Genomic DNA, 24,330 nt, shown 5'->3' with positions numbered 1-24,330 from the left:
GCCGCTACGGGTGGGGTCGGGGGGGAAGCCCCCCAGGTAAGGGCTGCCCACACCCATCATGGCGGCGGCGGGGGCTTCGCGGACACGCCCCTCCAACGGCCGGGGTCTCGCGAGGCTTCGAGGCCTCGCGGGAGCAGCCGCGTCGCCACGGTTACGCGACGCGGGGCCCGGCCTCCCCCCCCCTCAGGCAGGGAGGTGGCGGGTTCGCGTCCCGCCGCCGCCGTCCCGCGTCCCCGGCGGCTTTCTGGGGCCGGTGAGGGGCTGCAGGCCGCACCCCGAGGCGTGAGGGCCCCCGGACCCGTCGGTCGCGGCAGAGAGGCAGCGCTGAGGGGGCTGCCAGCCTCAGGGCAGACGCCGATACCCCACACCCTGGCTGGGGTAGCTGGAGGTGAGGGAGCGTGAGGCAACCGTGGGGGGGGGGGCTGTCCTCGGCCCAGCCGTGTCCCCCAGAGGAATTTCACGCCCGCCGGGGCGGAGGGTCCGCAGACAAACCTGTGGTGAGGGATGGAGCCAGGTCCTCTGGGCGTGCGTGGGAGCCGCTTGGGCATGGGCTGGTAGCCACAGGCCTTCGACCCCGCAGGCCCTCGTTTAAGTTAAACAAGAAGGGAAAGAGAGCCCAGGGCCATACCCTGTGGTGGGGAGAGCCCCGCCGAGAGCAGCCTGTCACACCGAACCCTTCCCATGTGCACGGAGGAGCCGAGAGCTGCAGCTGGGTTAAATTTACAGAGCCGGATAATTTTCACGTTATGTTTCTCCCTGTCCTCCCCCCTGCTCCTCGTGAGAGATTCGTCACTGACAAAGCTGTGTGCTTTCAATGGTGTTTTGACAGCCAAGCCCTGAATAATGCTAGCAACCACGGCTGCTGTGTCCTGCAGATGTTTCTGGGAGAGGAATAGAGCAGTTTCAGGTTTCTTTCCTCGTTCTTTTTCCTGCAGAGCCATGGAGGTCCCTGCAGGGCTGTCTGCTGGAAAGGAGTCCTCTGCCTTGCCCGCTGCTGCAGCTCTTCCCAACGAGTCACAACCAACACCAGCAACACCAGTACAGATCACAGTACTGAAGGCGCAGGACCTGGTAAAGTTCTTCTGAAAATGTCTCTACTGGTTTAATAAACAAGGCCAGAACGATTCTGTGTGCTGTGATCCCATTCGAGACCAGGTGTGAGGTGATAAGGCTGTAGGAAGGAGTGGTGAGAATATTGGAATTTCAGTGATGCCACGCTGTGGCTTCCTCCTCCCCGCTGAGGGCTTGTTTGCACGGAGTAAAGGCTTGTCATTCAGGTAGATTGGGGAATGCACCTCCTCAGCAGCAGTCCAGAGATGCTGTGTTGAAATGTATCTCTCTGCCTTCTCTGCCTAACTGTATGTAAATGGCAGCTTTTTAAAGCAAAACACAGTGAAAACATGTATCAGTGAGACAAATACTTCTAAAAAAGATCTCACCTCAGATATAAAGTCAGATTTTCATCCTGGCTACAGTGGTTTAAATTGTATTGAAACCAAAAGGGTGGCTCTAGTTTTTTAAAAAGGCAGTGGCTCCAGTGCAGTCATGGCGCAAGACTATGAGCTGATTCCAATCAAACCATGACTACTGTGATTTCCACGTGCTGCGTGATACACCCAGCTGTCCTTAAAGTCTTCTAGAGGAACTGGCATTTAGCAGGGAATGCAGAGGAGAAGCTCAGCTACTGCTGCAAGCAGAAAAATGCAAATCCCTGCTTCTGCTCTAGCAGCAGACAAAAAAAAAAAGCAAAACAAAAGCACCTGCCTGTTTTTTTCACATTTTTACATTGTAGTATTTGAGTACCTCTCACAGCGATAGATTCAGCAAACAGCATCATCTTAGGTGAGAAGTAGAAGGTAAGAGAAGGGAAAACAGTGCTGAAAATAATAGACCAGTGGACTGATTGCATCCGGAATGTTGCTTTGTGGTTCTGATTGCTCCATCTTAGAAAAGGCTATGGCAAAAGGAGAGAGGGTTACAAAAGTGCAATAATAAGAGCAACAATATGAAAAAAATTCCAGCTATAAGAGTGTGGAATCTGCTTAATTAGAGGTAATGTAGAGAAGGATGAGACAAGAGTCTAGGATAATTAATGGTACAGAGAAAGGTTAATTGGATTCTTCTGTTTAGCCATTCATAGAATATATGCTCAAGGAGACGGAAGGACTGAAAATTAAAACCAAGTGAATGAAATCTCCTTTTGTGTTAGAGCCAATATGGAACTAATTACCCCAGTGACATGGAGAGAGGGAGCTGAGGGAGAGGCCTGTGGAGGTTAGGCATCCCTGTGGCTCAGGACTAAAGACAAGCTGGGTTTGGGTGCAACAGTCCTTGTGGTCAGGGCGGCAGCCGCTCTTCCCTGGATAAAGTAAACCGTGTTTCTCCTGCAGGGAGGCTCTTCGGTAACTGTCTGTCTCAGCACTTCTTGTGCTGCTGTGGAGGTGCCTGGTGCTGCCTGCTTGGCCAGGGCTGCCCGGGCATGCGGATCTCCGCTGCCATGTGCTGTGCTCTCACCATCCCTGGTCACCCATGTTTAAGCCCCTCTGCAGAGACATTTTAAAATTTGAACCTCCTCATCTCTGCTTAAAGCAAGTGATATGAAGGTGGTGTAACAACAAATCGCAGAGCTCCCCAAATAGCTTGCTGGAGCCCTTCTTTGATTTCAGGGCATTCTGCAGCCAGACGATATACACAAGTGTCCTGTGAGCTCAGCCATGTAGCTCAGGAGCTACTTTCTTAGGAGGCGACAAAAGTCTCAAGCTTCCTGGAAGCACAAAAATATCATTGGAGTATTTTTGGATTAGCTTTAGATGTGTCTTTAGTTGCCTTTCCTGGGCTGAAGCCTGGACCTCTCCATCTCCCCTGCCCTGCCAGCAGCTGGTCTTGATAATCACTGGGGCATCACAGCATAGTGGAGCAGGAAATTTCCCTCCTAAAGACAGGGAAGGGTGAGGTCTCAGCACAGCCAAGCTCTGCTCCTCTTCCCCATTCCTGTGGTAGAACAGCTAAAGACCTGACCAGTGAACCCTGTCCTGGGCACTGAACTGAGCTGCCTGCCAGAGGCAACTTTGATCCTGGGCCTGTTGCTGCAGAGCCAACTGCACAATGTGCTGTTTGTTTGACAGAAAACTATCAAAAGCAACGTGTCAGTTACTTTGGTGCATGCAGAGTTCAATGGAGTGATCTTGGGAGACTCCTCCAAGACTGATGTCTTGCCAGATGGGACAGCGAACTATAATTTCACGACCAGCTTTGAGTGTAGCCCTGATGGGCCCAACTCCTTGGATGACATTGTGCAAAAACCTGTGCTCTGTAAGTACCTGACGCTGAATCTCTCTCCTTGGAGGTGGGTGCTGTCAGCTGCTCTGCTCTGCCTGCCTGCTGCAGGAGTCACTCATTCAAGAATAGCACTTCAGCAGCAGCAGTGGGGGGGTCTCAGCACTTCTGTTCCGTCTCTGCCCGCTGGAAGAATCCCCTTTCATGTTGGCCTGTGCTCCTTGGCTTGGCTGCTCTTGTCAGCCTTGTGATATGAAGTAGGAGCATGTGCCAGAGCTGACACAGACCCTTTGCAGCCCCTGAACTGCTGGTCTGAAGCTGTCTGAGAAACTCTGCCAGCTCTCTTTTTATCTCTCTAGTGACAGTGATAGAAGTGTTGCAAAGGGACCAGAAACAGAAGGAGAAGACTGTGCCTCTTGGCCAAGCTGTGGTGGACCTTCTACCTCTGCTGCAAGGTACAACATTGACTTCCACAGCCTCCATAACCAATTCTTACTCCCTGGCACTTTTTGGTCTTTGCTTATGGACCCCTGACTATAACTTAACCTGCTTTTGACAAAATGCACTTCATAGCATCTGTAGAAAGCTGGGTCCAGGGGATGAGGGGGTGACATCAGTAGCTCAGCGTTAGGAGTTAGACCATGATTTCTCTACAGAGGGTCTCACTTTATGCTGTTCTCATTCCTGTTTCTTCCCAGGACAGTGTTCATTTAAGGTCTCGGCTCCTTTGTATGCAGTGCCTACCTCTCCGTTAGAAAGCCTTCACCCGGAGGCCAAGGTATGTGGAATTTGGAACTGTTCCTTCGCTCATTCGGCTCTCTGCTGCTTTTTAATGGGAAGGCGAGCATGACTCAGCCACATAGCTCATCACGGATATGTTACGGCCCTATATGTTACAAGCTTGGAGGCCTTTCCTACTATTGACGTCTGTCCCTAGTCGCCTATGATAGGTGAGATCATGCTAGGAAATGTTAATGTGTGCAGCTACCAAATTGCTCTGGAAAAAATATTCAAGATGGAGAGCATAGTGCTGAAAAAAACAGAAAAAGACAAAGGCAGGATTACCTGCCCAACTTTATTAGTCTTCCTTTCTGTGGATAGAATGTCTGAGGCCGTTATTGTAGAAGCTTTGACTGCCTTTCCTGCAAGGTCCTTATTCATTCAGCTGGCTGAGAAGTACCCAGTGAATAAAGCAGGGAATGAAGTATGAGACTGGGAAAATGTGTCTCATTTTGCTCCTGAGTCTGCCTGCAGTTAGCACTGGGAATGTATTGGAGGGGCGGATATTGCATTAACTTTTCTGTGTTTAAGAGGTGTTACATAGTAAGCAAGGCAGGGGGGCACTCATTAGGGAGGAGATTTAATAAATGCTGACCAGCTGGTTTTTCGTTGCACACCATCCATCCAGGGTTGGGACAGGTAATTAAAGGCTGCACACAGAGCATGGAGATAGGGCAGAGTCAAAGTGTGGCCCTAGCTTGGCATGCTCTGAATCACCAGAGGAAAATAATTATTTTCCATCCCTGATGTACTTTCTCCGTGGCTCATTTTATGAGACCCTGACTCTTTCTCCCTGGCTTGTTTTATGAAACCCTTGGGGCATATGCCATGCCCCGAGCAGGCTTTGATTTAAACAAACAAGAATCACAATTCAGACAAATTGATCATGAAATTCCTTTCCTATGCTGGTCTGTTTTCTTTTACGTCTGAGGTGAGGAATAAGGTAACATTATACATTCTGGCCTAGGGTTTCTGCTTGCTTCTCCCTCAAGTGCAGGAGAGTTGTAATTGTCTAGTTACTGGCTCTATTTTATCCTTTTCTCACAGGGTGGCCTTGAAGTGACAGTGTGCACCAAAGAGCCCCTGCTTTCTGCAGCGCAGCTTTCAAATGGTAACCTCCTGAGTGTCACGCTGGAGGCAGCTTATTCTCTCCCTGAAGCGTTTGCTGCCACTGGACCCCTGCAAAACTACATGGCTTGCTTGCAAGTACCAGCAGCTGGGGAGGTGAGGATTGGTCCAGGCATGGTGAGATGGGTTTTGGCTGCTACAAAATGGATTGTTCTCCCACACTATGCACTGAAGAACAAATGTCCAGGCCTGTGGGGTGTACAGCTCCTGTGCTTGTGTAACAGCAGCCTTTGTTGCGAGTGCTCAGGGTCTCTGTGGCATGACATATTTCTTTAACACAAACGAAGGTCTGGATGGAAACTGGCAGGGTTTTTTGCACACGGCTATTTATTTTTTCTCCATTCTTTGTATGCTTGTGGTGGAGTGCATTTTCCAAGCCAGGCCCCTGCACTGATGCTTTGCTTTGTTAGACCCAGTTCGGAGCACCTGGCACTTGCTCCTGCTCATGGTGGAAATGCAAGTCCTTTCATTCCCATGTCTGTGCAGAAGGAATTCTCCTTGCTCTTCAAGAATGGCATCCTGAAGCTAGCTGGTGAAAAAGAGCCATTACCCCGGCCCAAAAAATGGCCCCTTGCTAACATCATGGCCCCTGGCGCTCTGAACATACCCAACTCCTTCATTGTTGGTGGTCCCTATGAGGATGAGGATGGAGAGCTCAATAAAAGAGAGGTGAGGAAGGACTGACAGCGTCATGGCCGGAAGAGAACCAGCAGGTCTCACTGAAGGGACTGAGAAAGACTTGCAGAGACTTGTTACGGGAGGAAGGCAGGTGGTCAGTCCTCTGCGCAGTGTCCAGACACAGAGATGGTTCCCCTGGGACAGTGGGCATGCTAACTCACCGCAGGAGAGTTCCCTAGGGTGCATGTGGCAGGTCCCATCCCCAGAAAGCTACCCACTCCTGAGCTGCTGGGCTGGGAGTTGTATTATCTCCTTGTGAGCCAGGCTCAATACTAATGGGCGGGGAGGGCTGCTAACTTACTCTGCTAGGATGGCCTGGGTATGGTGAGTTGGACACCTCTATCTGACTCCCATTCTCTCCCAGGGAACATTTTGGGGGATGATTCGGGGATGATGCAGGCTGTGGAGATTGCTGTCCTGGCTCTGACCGTGCACTACTTCTCACAGGACAAGGAATTTAGGATCCAAGCAGAAAGCACGAAGAGAATTGTATGGGACATGGAAAGGCGTTGTTACCTGGATCCTGCTGCAGTAGTCATGTAAGGGACCTGAGAACCTCCCTTCCAGCACAGAGTAGTGGGAAGAAGCCACCCCAGAATGCACTCAGCTGAGTGACCTAAGGCAGGGGGCAGCAACATGCAGGTGCTCTCAGACCTCTTACGTGGTTAAACTGTGGCTCTGCCTCACCTCCCTGGCTCCTATGGCTGGCTGTTGGCCAAAGGTGTTCACATAAGCAAGGGAGCAGCTAACTGCCTTTAAGTGCTGGCAGCAGCTTAGTTCTGCTATGGTGGGAGAAGGTGAATTGGCTGTAGCTGCTGTCTCCAGGCCATAAATGCTCGCGCATGCTGCCAGTAACTGGAGCTGGTGGCTGTTGCCTCCACAGTTTGAAGGAAGGGGCAGCAGAGTTACGGTGAGCAGACATGGAGTGGAGTGGCCCACACAGCTCTCCTCTGAGCTGCTAATTAAATTTTGCTGAATTTCCAATACATTAAAATACTTTCACTCCATGTGGGCACTCTTCATTTGCTTTTTTATTGGATAAACATTACCTTTAATGGCTCCAGATATGCTCAAGATCAGGATGAGTATCCCATTTCTCTTCAAATCCTGCTATGTTCTTGGCCTCAGCTGCATCATGGCTGTAGTTTCACAGCCAAATTGCTCCGTGTGTGGAAATACTCCCCTCTATCTGGTTTGATTTTGAAATCCCCCCCCCCTACACTTTCATCAGCCTGCCTGCTGTTTTCAGAGTTACCGGGCACATGGAATGGGAGCTCAGGGTCCACTCGCTCTGTGCAATTCAGGATTTATACCAAAGTTAATCATGTTCCTTCTTATTCATTTCATTTCTGAAGTAACCAGGAAAGAGAGAAAACCTGGTGTGTTGCTCTCACAATTGTTTTATAGCTGGTTGTGCCATAAATCCACACAGAGGTAGATGGAGAAAATGTACCAAGCCTGCCCCAAAGCATACGTGTCCCAGTGGCCTGAAGGTGCTTGCTGTGTCTCATGGGAGTGGGTCGGAGCAAACCCAAGGGGGGATGTTTTGGGGCTGCTGGAGCAGAAAGGAGGGCGGTGTGGCTCTCCAGCTTGGTTTCCGCATCTTCTCAGTGCTCTCCATTTTGTTCAGCCTGCAGAAGTGCATTGCGGAGTGCCAGTACTGGCCCATGGAGGTCTGCGGGATGTCTGTGGCCTCGTCCAGCAAAGGGAAAACTAGCAAAGCCGACAAGGTAAAAGTGGGGAGGGATATGTTGTTCTGGCTTGTGGAGCAGCATTGCGTTATCGAGCATTTTCCTTTCAATGCCTTTGTAATACCGAACCCAGCCTTGAACCAGCCAAAGCGAGTCAGAGGGCTAGAAGCTTTGTAAAGGGATTAATCAGTCTTATAGAGCTGTTAAATAGACAAAGGAAAATATTTTTTCCTTCTGGCATACAGAGCTCTTGCTGACAGTCTGTGGTAGCTTTGTGGAAAGGGGTCAGGGAGAGGGTATTTTTTTAGAAATAAGGTAGTTCACTGAGCTTATCTTCGGCCAATGGGGTTTTGGAACGTCTTGAAGAAATTCATGCCTTCTTTCTCAGAGTGTAAATAAGTTATGCTTTTGCACATAAACTGGGGTGGTTTAACAAAGAAACAGCTCCTTAGCTAATGGTTCTGTTCCTGGCAGCTGGTCGTGTAAGAGCTCCTAATCTGTTCCAGGGCAAAGTCATATAAGTTGGTATAAATTCCTTTCAGCACTCACTGGTGCCAGGATTTTGCAGCTCTGATGGAGATCCCTATCCCTTACTCTCACCAGTCTGCTGCTAGCCCGGACTCTCAGACCTCCTTAGCTACCTGATTTCTGTCAAACCCGAGATGCACAGCTCTGATAGGGTCACTTGGATTTCTAACCACACAGTTGATAATTTTGCAACTGCATCTCAAAAAGACCATCCTGAGGAATGGCACAATGTGGGCATTAGAGAGAAAAGCTGCCCTGCAGGGATTGGGATAAAATTGATATTCTACATATCGAATGACTCCAGTGTATTCGTCCAGGTTGTCTTGGCTGTGTGCCAGTGACAGAGAGCCCCCGGCTCATCAAGTGCATCAGTTTTCTGTGTGGCCTCTTCTTAATGGGATCGGTGACCTTGTTTCCTTAAAGAGAATAACAGTCCGTTCAGTATCTCAGTCCCTTGCTCTGCGTTTCCAGGGAGATGAGGACAAGCAGATTTTCTTCCATGGCGTGGCATATGTCAACATGGTGCCTTTGCTGTGTCCTGGTGTGAAGCAGATCCGAGGCGCTTTTCGTGTCTTTACTTACCAAGACAGCGAGGTATTCGAGAAGGTGAGAGCAGACCAGACAGCCAGGCTCTGCTCCAGCTCTGCAGCTGTGTTTGCACAGAGTGGGGTTGGGAGCAGGCAGCATGGGCAGCGTGGTATTTGGGAGCAGGCAGCATGGGCAGTGTGGTGTTTGGGAGCAGGCAGCATGGGCAGTGTAGTACTTGGAGGCTGGCTCTGAAACTTCAGCGCCCTTCTGGTGGTGGAGAAAAATAATGAGACAAGCTTTTAGATGCAGACTTCTCAAAGGCAGGGGATTTTTGAGCATGCGGGAGCAGGTTTGGGGGCTGAGAGAGGCTCTGAATCTCACTCCACTCCCTTCTCTGCCAGCAGCTGAGCAGGGAGAGCTGTGAGAACGCTCCTCTCTCTGCAGTCTGGAACATGGGCAACAGAACTGCATTGCTGGGAAGAGCAAACAGTAGCTCTAAAAGGATAGCGTTACCCCAGGCAACAACCAAAAAAGCTGTCACTGGAGCTCTTTCAGCTGTAGCTCATGGAGGTTTATTTGTCTTTGAGTTTCTCCCCCCTCTGTTACTAAGAGTGACAGTTACATCTCCATTTTCCCACAGTACTCCCAGAACAGACCTGAGCTTGTTTCAGGAGGGCAGATGCACAGCCTGGTTTTTCTGCCCACAGCCCCCATAGCGCTGCTGTCCAGGCCGCAGGAGCCGGGTGAATTACAGCCCTTCTCCCTGCCTCCATGCTTCTGCTGTCTGTTGCAGAGCAGGGCTAGGCAGACAGTTGTTTGCTGGTCTCTGCTTTGCCACCGTGATTAACAGCCTCTTGACTGCATGGTACTTCTTGTCCTGTAGCATTTATCTGTTGCAAGTGAAGTGACACATGCTCTCTCTGTCGTTCTCATTCTCTGGTTTTGTAGATGCTTTGGGCTGCTCCTTGGCCTTGGTCTAGACAGTCTCAGTAGAGCTGCTCCGTCCTCTCCCCAGGATCCCCTCAGTTCTTGCTAGTCCAACTCATATAACAGTGATGGCTGGGAGGGAGCCACCTGTCTAGGTGGTCAAATGGTGTCTAAACAGACAATGTGAAAAACCTGTTCCTTGCAATTCACTGATATGTGTCAGAGAAGCTGCTCCACACCAGAAGGTGAGCCAGGAGCTGCGAGTCATTGCAGGACAGGAGGGGGCACCCAAGAAATTGCAGAGCAGACCTGGTGAGGGTAGCCAGATTCACCTAACGGTCCACATCACCAGGCAAGTCCATAGCCGGGAGGCAGGTCCAGGATCAAGCCAGGAATTCAGGTCAGCAGGTCAGGATCAGGGCAGCACGGGGCTGGGTTCCAGCATATCTACCACATAGCTCAGGCAAGAATCAAGGGCCAGTGCCTCAGTAAAAATGCAGCTCTTGAGAGAAGACAGGGAGACCCTACTGAGGCTTTCTCAGGCAGCTCTTTTCTTAGCCTAACCTGAGGCTTCACAGCTATACAGTATCACAGCTGGCCTTGAGCACCGGCAGCTAAACTCCTAGGAGGGGAGGATGAGCTTGCATAGCTTCTTAATGCATTTAGGACCCTGACAATGTGTTTTGCGATGTGGGAAGTTGAGGCAAAGGGGTGGGGAAGCCTAGTTTGTCCTTTCATTCCCTCTGTTACGTCTTTTTTTCAGACCAAAAGTCAGCACAGTGTTCTCCGGGATCTCAGAACGCAGCTCAGTCTGAGTAAGGAAGGGTCATGGACCCCAGGAATCAGTACTCCCCTTTCCAGAGCTGTTCCCAGCAAGACACGGAAGGAAGACAAAGAGAAAATCACCAAAGATAAGGATTCCAACAGAAGGGTAAGGTCTAGAGAGGCATATTGCAACACAGTTGCTCCATTTCTACATCAGAGGTAGTTGGGGCATACAGAAAGCAGGGACTGATGCTGTGTTGCATCAGCCAACTGAGAGATACTAATTATCTTGACATTTTAGTACATGCTGCCTGAAAAAATGTACAACTCACATCCTGAACTTGCGAAGGTGTGAGGTTTATTGAATCTGAAACAAGAGATGTCTTTCCTTTTTCTTCAATAGATGTCCAACGCACCCAAAATCCAGTTGTCAGATGCCACTGTAGAAGCCGAAAATGTCACATATCTCAGCCTTGATGGACAGGTAATTATGTATCTCCAAAGAGAAGAAAAGACTGCTAGACCATCACTGCGCCACTGTCTCACACCTTTCACGCAATTAAATTCTTCAAGAGTGATTTGGACAAGGGATGTTTTACGTAGATGCTGTCCTGGAGTTCTTCCAGTGACGTCCAGCTGGAGGGCAGTCTAGCGTTGAGCTAGAAGGTCTCCGTAAATAATTAGGCATTTATTTAAAAGGGTTCCTTCATACTTGGCTTCTTCCTCAAAATGTCCAGAATGCATATTCATTCTGCAAACAGATTGATTATCTGGGTTTTTTCCTTTTTCCTAGACTGGTTTCTTGAGCTGAATTTTGCTGCTGTAAATCATTCTGAGGGCAGGTTATAAACAAGCTGTATTTCTGCAGTTTGAAGTGGATTTGCTGATGATCTGTAGCTATATGCTCAGTCTTTCATCATGCCAGTAAGGGCTCTAGACAGCACAACACTGAGAGAGCAATGTTTATCTTCACAGCAATACGTTGAAGCAGGAACGTTCCTGGTGATGGAGATAAAGCTGGACAAGGCCTTGGTACCAAAGCGATTGCGAGAGGAGCTCACCAGACGGTGCGTAAAGGTGTGCTGTAATTCTGGAGCTGACAGCTCATTTCTGCAGCATAGAAACAGGGCTGTACAGCAAGCCACCCCTTTGGAGTGCTCTGTAAGGACCAGCTGAGGGCCTGAGCCAAAGCCCACTGGAATCAGGAGGAGGATTTGGCCAGACTGCTTAAGAGCTAGCATCTGGTGTGTTGGGAAAACACTTGCGTTCATCCGAGCTGGCATCTCCCTGCCATTCCTCTCAAAAAGAGAGACACTGGAGCAGCACAACAGTGTCTGCGTTCCCGTCCAGGCTTTGTTTCCCATTAATCCCCCTGGGCTTGCCTCTTGCATGTGATGTTCAGTTGCTTGGTCAGGACTGGCCACCAGTGTGGACTGCCCTGGGTAGCACTGCTGTAACTTCACCATAGCATTCTGTCACTTTTTTCCTTTTTGGAAGTTTTCTCACTATCTTCTACCTATTCCTCAGCTCTTACATTAGTTTTCACATCTTTCCACTGTAGAGCTGCTCTCTCATCTCTGCTGCTTTGAGTCTTCCACTGTCTGCTTGATTTGAGGCAGTTTCTTCTTGTCCAGTGGTAGCCCTGCTGTGTCACAGTCTAAGAAGGGCCTAGCGTGTATAATTTATTGAATAAAAAAGAGAAAATGCAGCAAACGAATAACAAGTGCAGGTGGTATGTCTCTCTCAAACAGAAATATAAGTAGCAGCCATTCTTTGAAGGGAAAGTATGTGTGTTGTCTTCTGTGCTGCCAGCTGTATTCTAGGAAGAACAGGTTAAGGAAGGCAAACTCTCCCTTAGAATGGACCTTCTCCTGGCACTTTTTATACCATTTCTACTCTACTGCAACTTGTGTGAATTAGGCGTAAATCCTCCTCGTTCACCTGCCATGCGCAGCTGCAGATATCAGACCTGAAAAATCAGCCCTCCTGAGTCATGGGAAAGGCTCTGTTTTGGGGAGCTCCAGCTGATGACACGTGTCCTGGCAGATGAGTTCAACAGTGATTTCCCCAGGTTGTTGATGGTTTTCTTTTTCTCATCTGAAAGCAAAGCAGTTAGGTCTTCATCAGTACCACTGGTGGAGGTAACACGTCAGTGATGGGTGCTGTTCTGAGGCTGGGTGAGGGTAGGATTGTGAGCATGGGAGTGCTGCCCACTTGTTCAGGTTTTTTGGCTTCCCAAGCAGCAGTGACGGGTCTCTGCAGAGCAAGGGGACCACTCAGAGCCAATGACACGAGACCGCACAGCAGAGAGTGCAAGATGGCTTTGTGTGGAAGAAGCGGCCAGGGCTTGGGACCTGGAGAAGGTAGCTGGTCAGGGGCTCTGTAAGCTGGCAGAACAGCTACAGGAGTGGTTTACATTTGGTGGGGAATAAGCAATTTGCTAATTGAGTAGGAGCCATCACAGGGATGTGACACCTTTGCTTGGTGGGCCGGATTGTGTTATAAGGACTGAAGGTGTTTTGGTACCAGCAAGTAGGAAATCTTGATAAAAATCTCAATGAATTAAGGCTGTTTTGACACCAAGGATTTTAATAAAATCTTAGAAAAAATTATGGTAATCCTAAGGGCTTTTGATCCATATTTGAAAGGTCATTGTAACCCTAGTAGTGGTACAAACAGGGTTGGTATGGTGTCTAGGGGTCAATGCATGGCCAAGAGATGAGGTGCCACAGCTGCACTGTGCGATGTTGGGAACCGATGGATCAGGTGGCCTGGGGTTTACAGTGATAAAATTCTTCAGAGCTTTCCTCAGGTTTGTTCCTTTCTTACAGCTCTTCTGGCAGACCCAGGAGGCTGTGAGTTAAAGATCTGCTTCTCTAGGAGAGTGTTTTTGATTGCTAGCAATATCAAATGTTAACCCTATTATGATGAGCTACAAGCATTGAATGTAGGTGCCTGGTCTTTACAGTTCATCCGTGGTCTGCAACTTCATTTTCCCCCGCCTGTGAGGTGTCTCAGGGGTACGATGACAGGCTGGACCCCTCGCACTACAAGCTGCCTCTGCCCAAGACAAGCCAACGTTGCTGGCAGTGTATCTGGGTGATCTCTTCTGTCCTCTTGTTGACAGGGTCAAGCAGATGATTCCTCCTCGCCCTCCATTGCCTCCCCGGACTGCAGGAGCCAAGAAGGTACGAGCAACAGCCTGCGGCCTTCCACCTCTCTGCCACCTCACCCTGCCCTCATCCCTCTCACATGAGAATTTCATTCTCAATCTCAGCCACACAGCAACATGTAGATGAGGTTTGAAGAGGAAATACACAGAAAAGAAAACTTCTGGATGTGTTATCTTCACAGTAGTATGCCTTGGGAAATCATTCCTGGGCAGTGTCGCTCATGTTCGCAGCCCATACGAAGGGGAGAGATGTAGCAAAGGCAGGGAAGGCAGCAGTGTGGGGGTGTTTGGAACGAAATGGAGTGCTGGGGAAAGAGGTTGCCAGAACCTTATGTTTACCCTGGGCAGTCCCAACAGTTTCTTGTCTCAGACTAGCCCGTGTGCCTCATCAGACCCAGACAAACGTGGACAGAATCAGCCCTGACCACTCTCAGGTCACCCAGAATTTTTGAGGACTTTTGTGTGTGTGACGTCCTCAGAAAATGGTCTGAGAGTGCTGGCTTGCCTTCTGTGGGTACCAAGCAGCCGTCAAAGAAGAATGTCCTCGGATGGCCCCTGGCTAATGGTAAATTCAAAGCAGCAGTGAGGGAAGAAGCAGCACTTCAATAACTGACCCCAGTGCTGCTGCAGAATTGATTTATGCTGGACTGTCTGGAGTGCACAAAGTGATACATTTTGATTATCACAGTGCATAGAAGCTTCTGTCACCGAGATTATGGAGATTACAGGCTCTGCTGAGGAGGGCTGGCCCATGGGTTTAAAGGGTCCCAGCAAATGAGTTATATTTTAGTCACAGTCAATGATACTGCTATAGAAAAGACAATGATGACTGAAATATTGGGTTCTGATTGAAAGATATAGTAGGAGCAATATCTAATTATGAAGGAAGTCTTTCATATTTACTTGTCAATATTTTTGTAGCCCTTGGGTGTGGTCAGGAAAGGATGCCTGACAGACTAATTGAGACTTGAGTCAGGTGGAGTTTATGGGAGGTGTGGGCTCTGGCAAATAAAATACGTTTCAAGGTTGATGGCATAAGTGACTTGTGAAGTTTCAGTATTTATTTATTTATTTCCTAGGCCGTAGAAGATTATCACAACCATATCACGAGCATTGCCGTTGCCATCCTAAGTGAATACCATGAGCTCTTTGGGAAGCAGCTGCCTGACCAGGGAGCAATAGACCACCAAACCCTGGAGGAACAGAAGCGTCAGCTCAACTTTGAGCTCAATAGCTCTGGGAAATATTTTGCTTTTAAGGAACAGCTAAAGGTAAAGAGACCATTTGTGCTTTTCACTTCCCTACTTGTTTTGTCTTGGCAATTTCTCAGTGAGGAACTGCTGCTCCATGGTGGTAACTTAGGATCATGTGTTACTCCAGAATCCCTTCCTGCCACCCGGGGCTGTCACAGCGGGCATGTGGGGGAACAGGTTTTTCCTCTTAATGGACCAGACACCAAGCTGCTTTCATTACACACCAGGAGAACTTTTCTTGTCAATGGGGAGAAACTCCAAAGCTGGTCACATCCATTTGCCCCATGCTTATAGCCTGAGGAAGGCACAGCTGACTGATCTTGCACACTCACAGTCCACCCTGGCAGAAAAAGGGGGTTCCCCTCTCTCAGCTGGTTGGCCTTGGCCATGCTCTGCCTGGAGATCCCCTCTCTGTGCCGAGGGGATGAGCCTTCCCACATGTTGACCCTAAAGGGGCACCGGTGTAAGGGAGACCCAGGGCTGGGAGGTGGGAAAGGAATTCACCCCTGCTTACTTTTTTTACTTTTATCAGTGCTGGGCTGGATTTCTTCCTCAGAACCAAGCTGGAGCTTCAGGCAAAGTCAGTGTGTTCTGGCTCTGTGTGATTAGGGAGCTGGTGGGGGGTGCAGGGGGGACCTGCCTTGTCCAACAGTCGCATGTCTCCACAGTATGCTGTAGTGAAGATTGTGAGGGAGAAATACCTGAAGACCACGGCATTTGAGACCCAGGAGCAGTTCCAGTCATTTCTCAGTGAGCTCTACGTGTACCTCATGGACGAGATGCACATTGCCCTGAACCAGGTAGGGAGAAACCTCAGTGACTCGGGACATGACTTCACCGTGGATCCAGGGCTAGACACAGCATCTAATGAAGGCAGGGGGACTTTTGCCTTCAAGACAGAAGGAGGCTCATGCTTTCATTTGCTGCAGTTATCACATGTGGGCCCCAAGCCACACTCAGAGGCAGAGTCCAGCGCATCTGTATCCTTCTGCTACAAAATCCTGATGGTGGGATATGTGTGAGATGCCACTAGTAAAAGCTGCTGTAACTGGTTCGTGGTGAAGGTGACTGGGTTTGTGCCATCTGCCCGTCACCCGGGCAGAGCACAGACCTTCCAGCACGAGCTGGGGTCCCCAGTAAGTGACACCACAGAAGTTTGACGTGGTCTTGATCTAGGGGATGCTTTTACTTGTCACAACTGCAAATAATGGATATTGCCTTGTCCCCGTTTGGCAGAGGTACCTGGGATGACAGGAATGTGTCCCACCACAAACAGGAGTGGAACAGCTTGCCTTTCCAACCCACCCAGCCCCAGCCATACCAGGCTGTACTCGGCACAGTGCTGGACTGGGGACTGCTGCTGTACTGGGACCATGTGAACCGTTCTTACCCTCCCCAGGGCTAACACTCTGTCTCACTCCCTACCAGCTACTGTCTGAGGAAGCTGCTTCTCCTGCCCCTCTGTCCCGCACGACTGAAGAGCAGCTCTGGCTCTTTGCTCGCGAAGCTGAAGTCAACAAGGACTACAAGCTGGCATCTCTCTACCACCAGCAGGTAAAGGAGCCCCTGTTCTTTCCTGCCCGTCTCCCGTGTGTCTGGGCTGGCAGCCAGCACGCCATTGCAGCCGCATGGGGCCTGTGTTGCTGACAGCTCAGCCAGTCCTGACTGTTGTGTAGGGAGGAAGGAGATGAACGTGACCAGGGTACTCAGGCTGAATGTGTGAGGGATTTTCTAGGGAGATGCTGCTCTCTGGAGGATGTGAGACAGAGCCTGGCCAGGTCACTGAGGACTTCAGCCTCGAGGCTGGGGAAATGGGATGAGTTGGTCCAAAAGGCGTGCTGGGTCAGCACTGGGGACACTGAGCCCTCTAACAGGAGGCTAGGAGGAGGTCAGCTGAAGCTGGAGGACGTGTGTTAGGTGAGGGAGGCTTAGAGGAAGCCCAGCACGATCCCAGTTAAGGGAAACCCTAGCATGTGATAGACAAGGGCTTGATTGTTGCTAAACTGGGCTGGGGTGACCAGAGGAAAACTGGGGTTATTTCAGAGTTGTCTTCCCAGTCCGTTGTATGTGCTGAGCATGATTGCAGCAGTCCTCACTCCAGCGATGATCTTTTTTGTCTAGAGGGTAGCTCAGGACCAGCGCAACATCCAGTACTGGCTGGACTATGGGGCGTTCTGCCTCCTGCTCGAGGAAACAACCAAAGCCCAGGAGTGCTTCCAGCAGGCTCTTTCTCTGGACCCCCATCACATCCAAAGGTGCTGTGTGCTCCTGCTGGGTGGGTGGGAGGGTAGGGGGTGTCCCCCACACCACTGCCTGGGGCCTGCAAGGCTAACTTGTCCAACCCTGTCCCCAGCTTGCTGCTGTGCGGGATTGTGGCTGTCATGCTGGAGCACTATGAAGAGGCAGAGATTTTCTTTGAGGATGCCTGCTGCTTGGAGCCATCCAGCATTGTAGCCTGGACGCTTTCAGGTACAAAAGCAAGCCAGTCTGTGTGCTCAAGGAGTTCCTGACAAGCATTGCTTCTGCCCCTGCTCCTCTTCTCCCTGCTCTAATCTGAGGACTAAGGGAAGGACTTTGCTAAGGGTCGGATGTCTGCTTATGCTGGTTTTCCTGTCGCCCATAGGTTTGTTTTATGAGCTGCAGAATAATAATATTCAGGCAGAAATGGCCTTCCGTGAGGCTAAGAAGCTACTGCAAGCACAGATTGCCCAGGAGAGGAGCATCCCTGAGGCTGCTGAGGGAGAAGAAGGGAAAAAGCATATTTCTGCTGGGTGTGTGAGGTCTCCCAGCCCAGGCCCAGGAGAGTGCTTGCCAGGTAACACAGGCAAAACCAGGAGGTGCCCTAGCATCAGCAAGGAGGGGGCACGGAGCAGTGTGGGAGATGGTGAAGTGTGGAAGGAGAGGAGAAATTTCTGAGTATTTCTAAGAGGAGAAATACAAAGGGTAAAGGAAGGACATGTGGACTGTGAGCTAGAATAGACTGACCACAAACTACACCAGTGAGAGACAACAGCAGCAAGTGTGCTGCTTTAAATGATGAAGCTTTCTGATAGCAGCACAGCTGATGCCTCCTCTTACCCGCAGCCTAGCGATGGACCAGTCTTTGCTTTTATTTTTCTGCCCCAGGCCAGTGCCGCTGATATACCGATGTGTGGGCAGTGGCCAGGGTGGCTGGAGGAAGCGAGCGTGCTTTTTGAGGCTTTGGGAGGGCAGAGCTGCCCCTGTGACAGTCACACATTAGGGTCATCCAGGTTTAGCTATCATAAAAGCTGTTGCTGTGACTTCCCAACACAGCTTGGAAAGCACTGCCTCACCAATTCAAAGGGCAAAACAGCTGCTTGGTGGTGACCCTGAACTGAAGGCTTCCTTTGGAGCCTCACTGAGTCCAGCCTCACCCTGAGCCAAGACTTTCTGTCCCGAGTCCCAAATATTTGGCCAAGCTGTGGGAAATGTTGTCTGGCTTTATTTTTAACGTTATCACCACTCCATGCAAAGTGCCTCAGGCAGTCAGGCCTTGTGTCATATGCCTTTTTTTGTTCTTTCTGATTATGAGGGAAGGGATATTGCCTCATTTATACCTGTTTCTAGCTTCACATGGTAATCTTGCACTCAAAACCCCAGACCCAGGTATTGCCTCCTGCAAAGAAATTTCTTGCCAGTTCTGAAAATCTGATAGATCTTTTATATTTTCTCTCTTCCCTATTTCTGTGGAATCATGCTCCAAACTGGACAGTTTATGGCAAACTCTTTGTTTGCACCTAATGGTTCTTGGGGTTTTTCATTCCAGAGAAGGTTCCAGATGGCTCAGCTGACAAACTGTCAGAGGTGGTGGAGCCTGCCCTGGTCTGTGTGGCACCTGAGGAAGAGGCTACTGCACTGGAGGCAGCCCTGAAAGGTTAGGGGATGGAGGCCTGGTGTGTAAGGGAGAGCCCAGTGCTGGGAGATGGCCTCGTGATCAGTGGGGAGGGGAGTAACTTGGGAGCACTGAGCCATGGCCATCCTGATGCCAAGGCAAGGCATCAAGGCTTGTTCTCTCTCCCTAGCTGGGGAATCTCCAGGCAAAGCAGGTTCATCCTGATTCTCAGAGCAGCACATCTCAGGATGGACAGCAGGCGGGTGAATGCAGCTCCCTCCCTATGTGTCACTGCACCCGGCGGCCTTCGTCCGGCTGCTCAGATGTCTGTCTCCTGAGATGCCAGCTCTTAAACTGTCCCTACGGATCTCCTCTGGTCATGTGTTGTGTGATCTGCCTCCTCTACAGCTCCACTCTCCAATGGGTGGCAGAGATGGCAGTGCTGGGTGCTTCAGGTCCTGCTGGGTTGATTTTGGGAGGCAGGAGCCTCACTGTAGATAACTCTGACAAGCTTCAATCATAAATTCCTACCTTTTCTTCCTCTGGACTGGAAAATTTGTGGGTCAAGAGCATCATTTCTTTTTACATCTCTTACAAAACTTAAGCCCTTCAGAAAGAAATGTTGAATTAATCTCTACTTCAGCCTCCCCTGCCACCTCCTGGGTTTTACACCGTGTTGCTGGGATTCCTCTGTCCCTACCAGGGTCTCAGTCCCTGCTCTTGCTTCAGGAATAAAAAGCTCACTCTGGGACTGATGGAGACACATTTTCTTGCAGCACCATCCCCTGTTTCAGGACTTAGCCGACCTCCCTGCACAATCTTCATGAAGGCAGTGGAATTCCTGATGAAAGTCAATGCTATCCAGGTCAGCTCAACGTGGAGTGGAGGAGTGGGAAGGGAGGTTTGGTCTCCTTCCCTGGGTTATTACCAGAGAGCTGGTGGCAAGCTTCAGCAAGCCCCCTTCTTGGGCTCAAAGAACAAGCTGTGGCTACCCCAGATGCTGAGCGCAAGAGGGAGCAAAACCACCACTGCCCAGAAATACAAAACTGTGGCCAGGCAGAGTATTCAGACCAAAATGCTGGTTGGGGACACAGTCATCTCAGGCAGGCGAGGTTCTCGGGGTGCCTCAGCTCAGTACTGCCTGCTGTGGAGGGAACAGCCAAGTCAGAAATGGTGCAGATGTGCTCTTTGTATGTTCGGAGATGAGATGCATTATTGTGATGCTTCCAAGGCACCAGTACTCCCTTCTTGTTTCAGACACGTGTGTATGTCAGAGTAATTTTTGTGTCACCTGTGAAATGTCCCTGTCCCACACAGTCGTCTCTGAGGAATCTCTCTGACTGCCACATTATGCTGCCTGCCTTAATTTTACATGGCAGAAAGAGTTGCTTAAAGCAAAACAGCACTAGAAGTAATGGAGGTAAACATTCAAAGGAGGGGGAAAAAAAATCTTCTGTCTGTTTTCTGTTCATGGAAGTCAAATAGGTGCGAGTCAGTCCTCCTGCCTTGTCCTTCTGGAGGTGCCCATGGTTTGCCTGCTCTCCTAACCACGCTGGTGTGCCGTTCCTCCACAGTTTGTTCACAGGGCACTTGCCCATGAGCTGCTGAGCCTTCAGGGAGGTCCCTCCTGTGCATACTACCTGGCGCTGGCCCAGACTTACTTGCTGAAGGAAGATCTCTCCAAATGCGAAGAATGTCTCTGCGAGGCCATTAGGATTGACTACATGGTAATTCTGTGTGTGTTCCTGGGGTGCAATATGGTGTCTCGAAGCAGGACAAATGCCGCAGCAGACCCTGCCTGTATTGTTCCTGTGTGTGAACCTAGAGCCCATGCTTTGTTTCCACTTGAGCAATTCTAACGCGAGGACAATCATAGCTGATGAACTACATCAGGCTGTGGCTGCAGCACTGCCCTCCTCATTACCTCACTTATTACTTGCCTTCTGTCATCTCCTGCACAGACAGGTGGCATTTGTGAGTGAGGACTCTGCAGCGTCTGCCTTTCTTTTTCCTCTGAACGTGTATATCCTGATCTTCTTTCCCTCTGTGGGTGAGTCAGGCTCAGTTTCATGAGAAACAAGCTTGCTATTCAGCAGAGAGGGAAGGCGGCTTTGGAGAGTCAGGTTGAATGGAAGGCAGAGAGGGCAGTGAAGCTGACATCTCAAAATGCTGTTTGCGTACTCACCTGGGGAGCCTTGCATGAGCCAGGACACCATGCAGGGAAAGGCTGGAGGGGCCTCCCATTGCTGGTGTTATGCAGGCAGCCCTTGACTTGATTTTAATTATGTACGTAAAATCTGCCCTGCTATAATCAAACACTGGCCAGCTCTTCCTTTCTGCTGACTACAGGGGTCCCTGCCTCTCTCCCAGGTCTCTCTCCCTCCCATCTCCCAGCCATGTCTCACTCCTGGTTTTGTGTGCACAGAATCCAAATGTCTGGGCTCAGAAAGGGCACCTGTGCTACCTGAAGAGGGACTTTGGTGAGGCAAAGGAGTGCTACGAGCGAACCATCAATTTTGTGGAGGATGCTGCAGATATGCACTTCGTCTATCTGCGCCTGGGCTCCATCTACCTGGAAGAGAAAGAGGTGAGGAGCCAGCAGGAGTGGTGGAAAGGAATTTGCCACAAATCAAATAGCAGGAGATTCTAGACCCCAGGTACAAGACGTGATTTTCTCTAGCTATAGCCAAGACCTCACAACACAGCAAACCCTTCTGGAGTGCTCAACTTCTTGGAGCATGGATCTGCCCTGTTCCTTTGTGTCAGTCCCAAGTCCCAGTTGCAATGTCTCAGGGTGCTGCTGAGCCATTTCTCATCACCCTAGCAATGAGGGTGACTTTTACATCACTGCATTAGTACCTGCCAGCACAGAGCCGCTGTGTCGGGGGCAGTGGGCAGCTCTCAGCCCCTGCAGCAGTGGTGGAGATGGTGTCTGAGCCCTACTGGAGATGGAGTGTTTGGCAAATTCCTGAGGAGGGGGGGGCCATCTGCAGAGTGATGCGTTTGATGCAGAGAGAAACATGATCGTCTCTCTCCTGGCAGTACGGCCGGGCGAAGCAGACCTACCTGCTTGCCTGCAAGAACTCTGCATCCTGTCTCACCTGGCTGGGGGTGGGAATCGCCTGCTACAGGGTAAGTGCAATTACCTTCAAGTCATCTGTGCTTTAATTGGCTCTGTGGCATGGGATGCAGGACTTGCTTTTGCATGATCCCCTTTAATAAAGTAAAGCTTGGCTGCCTGTGAAAGCAATGCTCCTGAAGGCTATCATGTGCCATGTGCTGTCACAGTCCCAGCGTGGCACCCTGGGCTGCTCGTACGGGAGATGTCAGAGGCCGGTCACCCTCAGCAGCTGCTCTGGGAGCACCAATCCTTCCCCCCCTCATCCCACTGCCAGGGCCTGCCAGCACCTCCTTCCCCAGGCTGTCATGGCAAGCACATAATCTGGGTCCGGGCTTTGCTCTGAGTGCCTGCCTGCACATGACCTGCATGTCACCACGAAGGAATTGAGCAGAATGTCAGCAGAGAGGAATCTCGGTGCTTTCCCTGCCCAAAGGAATCCAGCACCTCTGCAGGGCTGCCAAGGACACCCAGCCACCAGCAGCGCGGTATCTCCCAGAGGTACACCTCATGAGGTTCCTCCAAGGGAGTTTGGCTGAGGCATGCAAACAGGGAAGGAATTTGAACTCCTGTTTCCCCCTTGGCCAAACATACACCTCCTGGGAGGCTGCGGACTCAAGCTGGGGAGGTGAATGGTGGCCTGGGAGCTGGCTGCAGCCCACCAGGCACCAGCCAGCCCTCCTGCCTCCCGGGAGCCACTGTGCAGCGGGAACAGGGATCAGGACCAGAGTCATGTTTCCTCGTCGAGCTGGACCACTCGGTTCCCAGCGGCGGAGGTGAAGGCATTTGTGCTGCTTTCCTTGCAGTGGGGGGCTGATATGTAAATAAAGTGTGTGCTCCCACAGGGGTCGGGAGGCAGCGATGAGAGGCTTGCCCTCCAGACCAGAGAGCTGGGTGCTGGCACTGAGGATAACTGGTTGTCTCTGCCCTAAACCCTGTCCCTGCATCCCTATCAGGGAAACCCTGCTAGACACTTTTGTTGCACTAATTTCTTCTGCTGTTAGAGCAGATGCCCATTCGGTTCTGAAGACCTTTCTGCCTGCTATTTGCCTTTTGTCCACACCTCTCCTCCTCTCTCTCAAGCTGGAAGAGATGGTGGAAGCCGAGGATGCTCTCTCTGAAGCAAATGCCCTAAGTAACACCAACGCTGAAGTGTGGGGATATCTCGCCCTCATCTGCCTGCAAGTGAGTGCCCAGCCAGCAACTCCTGCTGCCAGCCTGATAGAGCAGGGGGGGTTGTTTTATTGGCATCTGTTTGCGAGCCTGAAGAACATGTTGTAGATCTCGGTGGTAAAAATAGTTTGGGGGCTGCGCTCGGATGGCAAAAGCAGTGTCCTTCCTCACTGCTTGTTGTTGCCCGATGTGCGTATTCCCCTGGGGCATGTCCTTCGTGCTGAGCTTTCTTATGATACGTTATTTCACTGAGAACCTGCGGGATGATTTCCTCACTGGTTGCTCGTGTGTCCTTTCTCCAGGGAGGACGGCAGCTGGAGGCAGAGCAGTGCTACAAATACACCGTCAAGGTTTGTGTCTCTGCACTGCTGTGGGGCAGGCAGGGCAGGCAGCACGTGGGCTGCCGGTGAGCGGGAAGGAAGCCGGCCCGGAGCGTTCCCTTTTAACCTGCAAGTTGAGTTGGACGATGTGGGGTAGCAGATCTGACATCAGAAGACGTGGCACTGGAAAAGCTGCCCTTTCGGAGCTCTTGCCCTCTGCTGCTGCCCTCCCCACGGTGTCCCGGCTCACGGCCGATACCGGCAGAGTGCAGAAATGGCCCTTTCTGTTTCCCGGGGAGTCCCGGGGGGGGGGGGGGGATCGGTGGGGTGCAGCCCCCAGGGGTGTGGGGGGGCCCTTGGACTTGCCTGACACCCCCCCCCCCTTTTTCCTCCAGCTGGGCCTGAGGAACGACGCGTTGCTGCGGGAGATCCGCGCCGCCCAGCAGCGGCTCGGCTTCGGCAACCCGCCCCCCCCGAACACCCCCTCCGGAAAGGGGCCGCCCCGCCGCTCCCGGCCCACTCCCGCCAGCCGGGACCCCCGTTCTACATAAACTCCCCGCGACCCGAGGGTTCCTTTTCCGTCTCTACCGCGATCGCCCCGCGGTCCCAGAGCGCCGGGAGCGGGGGTACCGCCGTTCGCCCGCCCCGGAGGCCGCGGGGGGACGGGACGGGACAGGACGGAGGACGGCGGCCGGCCGCCATTCCCCGCGCGTCCGAGGGGGCGGGGCCACGTGACGCGCCTCCGGCGCTCCCCTCGGCGGGGCGTGGCGGGGCGTGGCGGGGCGTGGCGGCGGGCGGCGCGCGCGGGACGGTTGAGCCGGCGGCGCGCGCCATGGCGGCAGGGAGCGGCGGGCCGGGGGCGGCGTTCTCGGGGCACGGAGGTACCGGGGTCGTCACCGAGGGCGGCGGGTGCTCGGGACACGGAGATAACGGAGGCGTCGCCGGGCTCGAGGGGGGGCGATACTGGATCTGGGGGGAGTCGGAGTACGGAGATACCGGAGGCGTCACCGGGGCTGGGGGGGGGGGGGACTCGGAGCATGGGGGTAAGGGGGGCGACACCGGGGCGGGAGGACTCGGAGCACGGGGTTACCGGGGCCGTCACCGGGCTGGGGGCGTAGGGGCGATACCGGGGCTGGCGGG

General features: G+C 51.6%; 2 protein-coding genes across 12 annotated transcripts in view; both read left to right on the top strand.

Moving 5' to 3' along the window:
• Nucleotides 1-196: 196 nt before the first annotated feature.
• CFAP70 (cilia and flagella associated protein 70) lies at nucleotides 197-23,894 on the top strand. Of its 6 annotated transcripts, XM_075018303.1 has the most exons (28): nucleotides 197-388; nucleotides 936-1,071; nucleotides 3,126-3,312; nucleotides 3,636-3,731; nucleotides 3,975-4,054; nucleotides 5,104-5,280; nucleotides 5,671-5,853; nucleotides 6,310-6,401; nucleotides 7,493-7,592; nucleotides 8,553-8,687; nucleotides 10,300-10,467; nucleotides 10,705-10,785; nucleotides 11,277-11,368; nucleotides 13,429-13,489; nucleotides 14,553-14,744; nucleotides 15,395-15,526; nucleotides 16,155-16,280; nucleotides 16,848-16,981; nucleotides 17,080-17,195; nucleotides 17,350-17,541; nucleotides 18,514-18,621; nucleotides 19,356-19,444; nucleotides 20,154-20,306; nucleotides 21,005-21,166; nucleotides 21,622-21,711; nucleotides 22,781-22,882; nucleotides 23,173-23,220; nucleotides 23,586-23,894. In XM_075018303.1, the coding sequence occupies exons 2-28, from the start codon at nucleotides 940-942 to the stop codon at nucleotides 23,739-23,741; spliced, it is 3,384 nt and encodes a 1,127-aa protein (XP_074874404.1). In that variant the 5' UTR covers nucleotides 197-388; nucleotides 936-939; the 3' UTR covers nucleotides 23,742-23,894. The 6 variants fall into 6 exon arrangements, 5 of the variants coding, with proteins under 5 accessions (XP_074874404.1, XP_074874407.1, XP_074874405.1 ...); XM_075018306.1 differs by lacking the exon at nucleotides 8,553-8,687; XM_075018304.1 differs by lacking the exon at nucleotides 18,514-18,621.
• WDR90 (WD repeat domain 90) overlaps nucleotides 23,882-24,330 on the top strand; it is a 32,223-nt gene continuing 31,774 nt past the window's right edge. For all 6 annotated transcript variants that reach the window (XR_012648701.1, XM_075018301.1, XM_075018299.1 and 3 more), the window contains exon 1: nucleotides 23,882-24,071. Coding sequence is in view for 5 of the 6 variants with exons in the window: in XM_075018301.1 (XP_074874402.1) it covers nucleotides 24,023-24,071 (49 nt within the window). In the remaining variant the exon portion in view is untranslated. The remainder of the gene's footprint in view (nucleotides 24,072-24,330) is intronic.

Source organism: Buteo buteo, chromosome 29, assembly GCF_964188355.1.
Source record: "Buteo buteo chromosome 29, bButBut1.hap1.1, whole genome shotgun sequence".
NCBI lineage: Eukaryota > Metazoa > Chordata > Aves > Accipitriformes > Accipitridae > Buteo > Buteo buteo.
This window is presented reverse-complemented; position numbering and strand designations above follow the sequence as displayed.